General features: G+C 46.9%; 1 protein-coding gene across 1 annotated transcript in view; it reads right to left on the bottom strand.

Annotated features, from left to right (window-relative positions):
* SHPK (sedoheptulokinase) overlaps window positions 1-8034 on the bottom strand; it is a 31035-nt gene that overhangs the window by 15745 nt on the left and 7256 nt on the right. Inside the window, exons 2-5 of the mRNA XM_003799117.3 lie at window positions 6854-6995; window positions 2031-2214; window positions 1371-1523; window positions 2-105 (exon numbers count right to left, since the gene is read on the bottom strand). Coding sequence (XP_003799165.1) covers window positions 2-105; window positions 1371-1523; window positions 2031-2214; window positions 6854-6995 — 583 coding nt within the window. The remainder of the gene's footprint in view (window position 1; window positions 106-1370; window positions 1524-2030; window positions 2215-6853; window positions 6996-8034) is intronic.

The raw sequence follows: 8034 nt of genomic DNA, 5'->3' as shown, positions 1-8034 counted from the left end.
GTCCCCTTTGGGATTTCAAGCCACTTGTGGGAAGTTCTTCCTGCCACACTGCCTGCCTCTGCGATGTCTGGGAGCAGGTGGGTGGGAAAGCCTGAGTTCTTCAGTCTGCAAAACAGAAGTGGACCCCGTATGGACCCCTACTTGGCTTCCTGCTTTTTATTGTTTCCAGGAAGCTCAGCAAGGGAAAGCGCTACAGGACACACAAAGAAGGATAGAAGCCAGTATTGTCACGGGAAGCTTTTTACACTTTTTTTTTTTAACCAGGAGCTTAGCTTTTGTAAATAGTGCACACTGGCTTTCAAAAGCTTAGGATTCACCTTCCAGGGAAAAAAACAACCAGTTTAAGCAGCAGCGGTCAATTCCAGCCTCCTGTTTAAAGGGAATGCACCCTGCAGAGGGAGGCAGTCAGAGATTCAGTGCAGGGTTACGATTGGGTTAGCACAGTCCACAGTCAAACCTGTCCATCTCCTGGATACCAAATGCATTCATCACTCAGGGTTAGTGAAGATGGGACTGTCAATTTTACAAAACATGCTAGAGAGTCCTTTACCTGAACTACCAGGTGCTTTTTGTTTTATTTCAGAGCTCAGAATTTGGGCCCTGAAGGAAGTGAACTTATAGGGCACTGGACTTCGTACCTGAAAAGGCAAATGATCATTTAAAAAGAACTTAAAAAGCACTCCTTGAGCCTAATACCTCTAGTTCATAATCGTATTTTAAAATTTATTAAAGAGTGGTCTGAGCGTCGGGGCTCACTCCTATAATCCCAGGGAGGCCAAGGCGGGCAGATGGCTAAGCTCATCAGGAATTCAAAGTGAGACCCCCTTCTCTACTAAAAGTAGAAAATATTAGCTGGGCACTGTGGTGGGCACATGCAGTACCAGTTACTCAGGAGGCTGAGGCATGAGGATCACTTGAACTCAGGAGTTTGAAGTTACTGTGAGCTATGATGACATCACACCACTCAACCCCAGGGCAACAGAGTGAGACTCTATCTAAAAAAAAAAAAATGTGTATATATATATGTATGTATATCTGTATATGTGTATAAGAGTGGAAGTTGCACTTTGAAATCTATAGGCTGGGCCCAGAATCACAGAGAATCAAAGCCCACTATAAATCTGAGTGGTGGCTGTGGAAGAGCGGGATGGCATCCCCAGGGTGTGAGGCAGAGGGTGCAGCCCTCTCCCCAGGACTTCACTAACACTGGGGCCACCTATACCAGCGACTGGAACAGGCTGGGGGGACTGAATGCTGATCCTGGCCTCTAGGAATCCTCTACCATTCCTGGATAGGAAAGACCTCTCTGAAGCTCAAGCTCTGGAGGGACCTTTCGGCCCAGAGCCAGCACACAAAGATATTATACTCACATTTCTAAGTTCCAGCTTTGGCTCTGGGTGTTGAAATATCCCCAGCTAGCAGCATTCTGGTCGGACATCAGGGGTCTCGGCAAGCCACACAGCATGGCAACCACGTAGTCGTGGATGGTGCCAGCTGCATCGTAGGACTTCAGGAACTCCGGGCTGTTTTGCATACCAAAAACAATTCAACGTGGTCCATCATGGACTCAGAAGCATGCTGTACCTGGCTGTGGGCAGTGGGGACTAGGCAGCAGAGCTAGGTGGCAGCAATAATCCACATGCCATGGATCAAGCACAGCCAGAACCCCTAGGGTGAGGACCACCTAGCCACTCCAAGCAAAGCCAGCCCAAGTCAGCCCTAGAGGAAGGGACTCAGAGGAGGAACCATTAGGCCTGGGACAGCAGGACATTGTTCTTCTTGGCAGCCCCACAGGCCTGACCCTGCTATGAACTCACCCGTGACCTCTGGCAAATTACTTGCCCTCAATGGGTGATAACTAGATCACTAATAGAGCACTCTGCAAAATGAAGCAGTTCTGGGCCTGCACCTGGTGCCAGGCCCTGCTCACTAAGGCACAACCCAAAAGGTGGAGTGATGCTGACGTGTCCCCCCGCCCACTCTCATTCTCCTGGAAACCTAGCACCTAATCAAAGAATAATTGTCCATACCAGTTTTTCAAAAGCCAGAAGATGGTTGCACAGCCGAACCCAGTGGCCACATTGAGATGGGACTCTGGCTGGGGCAGAGAGGCCAGGAACCCACTACTACAGCGGCCATCCTGCCATGTGATCAGGTGGCTCACAGCTCTGGGCTCAAACACAGTGGTAGGTCCTCCCTCTGTCCATTCGCAGCCTGTAACAAAGGAGATCACCAAAAATGGACAGAAGAGAACTGACTGGGCACCAACACAGCCTTGAGACTCCTCTACTGGTGAGTGTACATCACAAACACGGATTGCCCTGTGATAATACCTGGCTCACACATGGGTCCCAATAACAGAGGGCCTGGGTTCAGTACTCAGCTCTATCATGTACTGAGTGTGTGACCCTGGGCAAGTCATGTAGTCCCTCCACCATCCCACTTCTGTGTTTCTTTTTACTCTTTTTTTTTTTTTAGAGACAGAGGCTCACTTTATTGCCCTTGGTAGAGTGCCATAGTGTCACAGCTCACAGCAACCTCCAACTCCTGGGCTTAGGCGACTTTCTTGCCTCAGCCTCCCAAGTAGCTGGGACTACAGGCACCTGCCACAATGCCCAACTATTTTTTGTTGCAGTTTGGCTGTGGTGGGGTTCCAACCCACCACCCTCCGTATATGGGGCTGGTACCCTACCCACTAAGCCACAGGCACCACCCATCTTTTTATTCTTTTTTTTTAAGTTGATATATATTTCCCACCACCCCATAAAAGGAGATGTTTGGTACAATCTCAAGTCTCCTGATTGCCACCCTTTTCTCCTTCGTCATGATAACATTATGGAGGCTTAATTCTAGATGATTTTTTATCAATATATATTCTCTTTTCCTTAGGCGTTAACTAACTGATTTTAAGATATCAAACTTTACCAAGGAATCTGGCCATCTTGTGACATCTGGATTTTTCTCTGCTTTTATTTAAATATTTATTTTTTCCTTTCTTTTTTTTTTTTTCTTTTTCTATTTTTGGGACAGAGTTTCACTATGTCACCCTTGGTAGAGTGCAATGGCATCACAGCTCACAGCAACCTCAAACTCTTGGGCTTAAGCGATTCTCTTGCCTCAGCCTCCCTGATAGCTGGGACTACAGGCACCCACTACAACGCCCGGCTATTTTTTTGTTGCAGTTGTCATTGTTGTTTTGCTGGCCCAGTCCGGTTCCAGCCGGCCAGACAAACTGCCAGCCTCGGTGTATGTGGCTGGCGCCATAACCACTGTGCTACGGGCGCCGAGCCTATTTAAATATTTCATCCAAAACTATTTCCAGTGTAGGTCTTTCTGTGGCAAAGAGTCTGAAGGCCTATATGCCTCTGAATACTTCATGTTCTCATCTCTGAATGATAGTTTAATCAGCTATAAATTCTAGATTCTAAGTTCCTTTACTTAAATATTTAAAAACACTATTTGTGGTTGATTGCCACAAATTGTTTGCTACTCCTCCCATGAAGAGGTGGTGTCTAAATCTTCTTTCTCTGAACATGGGGGAGCAGTGGTGACTTGCTTGACCAAGAGAATGTGGAGGTAGCGACATCATGGGACTCTCCGAGCCTCTCAGAGCACTGTCTCTGGGGGAAACCAAACCACCAGGTAAGAAGTCCACCTCCCCGGAGGCCACTGTGCTAAAGAGACTATACAGAAAGAGGACATGTAGGTATCCAGCAGGCCATTTCTAAGTAAGCCTAGACTCCCCACCAAGGTGCCAGCATTGAGTAAACCCATCTTGAACCTCCCTGACTCTTCTGTCCACCAACAAACAACCTCCATCAACTCCATATAGAAGAAGAATTAGCTAGCTGAGCCCTACCCAATTCTTGACCTCCCCACAAAAAAAAAAAAAAGAAACACAAGATATGATAGAATGTTTGTTGCTTTAAGTCTCTCGGTTTGGAGGTAGTTTGCCAGCTCTTGACATTACCAACCCTTTTGATTTCTCCCACTTCAATGGATGAAAAATGATGTTTCATTGTTGTTTTCATCTGAACTTCCCTAATTACTAATGATATTGAGTATCTTTTCACATATTTATTAGCCATTTCTATCTCTTCCTCTAGGAATAAATAACCTATCAGTATCCCTTTTCCACAGGGCCCTTTGTCCTTTCTCAGCTATTGGTTCTTTATAGGTACTGACCTGTTCTTTGTCTACCATCCACTGCCAAATATTTTCTCTTAGTCTGCTGCCTGCCTTTTAGCTTGATTTTATGATCTTCATTTCTCTCCCACTTCTACTGAGCCTGAAAATGGAATCTGGAAACTGGTATAACCACAGGCCTTTCAGAAGAGACTAATCAATCCCTCCTCCCTCTTCTCCCCTCCAACTTGCCCGTCTGCGCCCTCACTGAAGCACTTAGCTATCTGCTCGAGTTGCCCATCTGCGTGGACTGTGTTCTGGAAGGCAGAAGCTGCCTTCCCTCATTTCTATGTCTCCCACAGGGCCCAGCACAGGGCCTTATATGCTGTAGGAACTGAATTAAAGCTACCACTAAAAGCAGCAAGATTTGATCCCAAATATGATTTCTCTCAACTCCACTAAGCAGATATATCATCATCACCCAACAGTGGCTTTCCTCCTTCCCAAAACAGAAAACGGGCCCAGAAGGCACATGGGCTGGCTCGATGAAATATTAAGGAGCTCTTTTCAACGATGTGGTTGATGGTTTGTGTGGTTGTTACAAAGTCCAGGAGAATGGCAGAAAGGAAGGTGTATGACCAGACCACAATCATTAGATCTCTGCTGTCCTCTCAGGGAAGGGTTTTAGTATTAAAAGGACATTTATTCTCGTTAATGCAAAATTAAGGAGTTTAAAAAGCTTTTACAACCTAGACTCCCCCTGAGAGGTTGGCTCTGACATCCTCATCACCTCCGGCTCCTGCTATTGCCTGGAGTCAAGCATTCCTGTGGCCCAGCCAGGTAGAGGAAGGGGAGGAGGGAGAGCCTGCATTGACTTCCCAGCCCTGTCCTGGGAGTGATCAAAGGACACAACATAAGCCACCAGTCCTGCTGGGAGGCAAGTCACCACACACTGAGTCCAGGGGACTCCAAATCACTCACTTTCCAGGCAGAAAGGGTGAACCCAATGTTAGATCCTCTTAACTTACATACCCTCAGAGTAGCTACGCATCTTCTGTTTACAATGCCTGCAGCAAATATCATTTCTACTGACTCCGAGTGAAGGGGATATGTCAGTTCACAGCACTATTCTTCCCATTTTTGTATAACTATGCAAAATTTTTTATAATTAAAAAAAAAATTTAGGACAGGTACAGTGGCTCACATAATCCTAGCACTCTGGGAGGCTGAGGTGGGTGGATTGTTTGAGATCAGCCTGAGCAAGAGCAAGACCCTATCTCTAAAAATAGCCAGGAATCCCAGCTCTCAGGAAGATGAGACAAGAAAATCACTTGAGCCCAGGAGTTTGAGGTTACTGTGTGAGTTATGATGCTATGGCACTCAACTGAGGGTGACAAAGTGAGACTGTCTCAAAAAGAAAAAAAGAATTTAAATAAAATAAATACAAATTTTTGGCCAGGCCTGGTAAAGAATTTAAATAAAATAAATACAAATTTTTGGCCAGGCTCATGCATATAATCCTAGCACTCTGGCAGGTAGATTGCTTGAGCTTAGAAGTTTGAGACCAGTCTGAGCAAGAGTGAGACCCTGTCTCTACTAAAAATAGAAAAATTAGCCAGGCATTATGGCAGGTGCTTCTAGTCCCAGGGCAATCTGAAACTGAGACAAGAGGATTGCTTAAGCCCAAGAGTTTGAGGTTGCTGTGAGCTATGATGATGCCACAGCATTCTACCAATGGAAACAGTGTGAGAATCTATATTTAAAAAAAAAATTGAATGCCAACCATGATGGAGAACTCACAGCTCCCTTAGGAGCCTCATCTTCCTTGGACATTCTGTTGGGAAGTCCCTCCCTACTGAGCCTCTAGGCCCTCCTGTAGCTCTGGTCACCTCAGGGGACTTTAAAAGCTCAGTGTCTAAAGTCAGATAGAGCTGGGTTCGAAAGCTGGAGTTGCCACTTGCTGAAATGTGACCCTGAGCATATTATACTAATCTCCCTGAACTTCAGCTTCTCATCTGCACAATGGTAACTCTAGTGTAAACTATGAGTCATAAGGTTGTTTGGGGAAATTTTGATGAGAACATGCAGGTAATATCCTTAGCTGTGCACCTGACAGGTGAAGTGCTTGTTGTTATCTTAATAGCTTAGTACTCCTCTTCAGGGCCAAAGAGAATACGTCACCCATCTCTGGTCTGCCATGGTGACAGATCTTCATAAGACAACTGACTGAACAGTGCTTCCCAACTGAGCCCATAAAAGGATATGCCTGAGATTTTAAAGATCACAAATATCTGTGATTATGTTAACAAAAGAAAGCATGGCCCAATCCAGAAGAGTTCCCTCTGTGCCCTGGTACCTCCTACAGCTACAGCTAATTTCTTGGTTGTCACCACCAATGTTCTGAGACTGACACAAATAAGGAGAAAGCAGTGGAAAGTACTCTCTGCTAAATCCTACAGAATAAAAAAAATTGCCTTTCTCCCTCTGCCTGTTCACGGACAATGTGCTGATGATAGGTGAGTAGGTGGTTCATTCCATTCATTACAGACCTGCATAGGATGGGATGTACACAAAATATAGGAGGCAGGCGACCTTGTGTCATTCCAAGGAGCAAGACCCTATTCCCACTGTGGCATAACCACACTCTTTATAGAAAGCCTTCTGCAGCACTTCCCTAGCTACATAAGTGACAGTCACCAGCACAAGATCATCCTCAGAGCCCGCATACCTTGGCCTGTTTTCCAAAACATGACTCCGTGCATCTGTCCCGACACTCCGATGCCCTTGACATTCTGGAGCTGCTGCCGAGGAAGGGCAGCAAGGCACTCACTTAAGGCTTGGATGATTCTACTCACATCTTGCTCCCGTCCCTGGAAACAGAACAGGACATGTTGGCCAGGGGCAGACAAACAGCCGGGGGGGGGGCAGACCTTCAGGGATTTCCTGGGATGGAGGGTTGTCCACCACCTCTGGCAGGGTGTGGAGTAGGAATGTGGTGGGAAGGGCACAGCTCCTGCCTTCACAGATGAGGTACTGCTGCAGAGGGGGCAAGGCTCTGTCCTCTGCATGGTCAGCCTGAGCTGAGAACAGCATTGTTCCATGCTATAAATAGGAGAAATTAGGGAAAGGTCTTTCAAGAGGCACCGGAGGCAGTGGGGTTGGGGACCCAACAGGGAGGAGGGAGGAGCCTGGCAGGAGAGGTGTGGCCAAAGAAGGCCTAAGGGACTAAAGCACCCAAGGATGGCCCCTGGTGCCTTCAGCCATCTGGCAAGCATTTTCTGAGTGCCCTGAGGGCCAGGCCCCAGACTTTGAAACCAAAGCCCACAGAGGGAACATGGCCAAGGAGGAAGCGCAAGAACACATGGGGCACAGGGCCAGTGGGGCCCGCCCTGGAGTGGGGAGGATGAGGCTGGAAGTGAGGAGAGGCTGGGGCCTAATCAATCCGGGGCAAAGTGCTCTTCCTAAACCTCCTGAGGCCTTCTGGAGGAAGGCCATCTCATCATCAGAGCTGTGTTTTTGAAACCGCCCTTACAAATTGATGAAGAAGCAGAAGGTGAGGGCTAAAAAGGCCTCAAAACTCCATGAAGAAGCTTACCTGAAATAATAATAATAATCAGCCACTGTCCCCTCATTTGCTTGATAATAGTCACTGCCCCTTTGTTTGCTTCTCCATAATTGCTACTCTAGAGGGCATAGTTGGTAGTTATAAAGATTCTTAACTTTTCTCCATACAAAACATCACTTGAGCTCTGCGTCTGTGGCTCAAGGGACTAAGGCCAGCCACATACACCTGAGCTGGTGGGTTCGAATCCAGCCTGGGCCCGCCAAACAACAATGCCAAACAACGATGGCTGCAACCAAAGAATAGCCAGGCATTGTGGCAGGCGCCTATAGTCTCAGCTACTTGGG

The sequence above is a fragment of the Otolemur garnettii genome, unplaced genomic scaffold, assembly GCF_000181295.1.
Source record: "Otolemur garnettii isolate 467f Iridium unplaced genomic scaffold, OtoGar3 scaffold00145, whole genome shotgun sequence".
NCBI lineage: Eukaryota > Metazoa > Chordata > Mammalia > Primates > Galagidae > Otolemur > Otolemur garnettii.
Note: the sequence above shows the minus strand (reverse complement) of the source record. Positions and strands in the feature narration are given on the sequence as shown.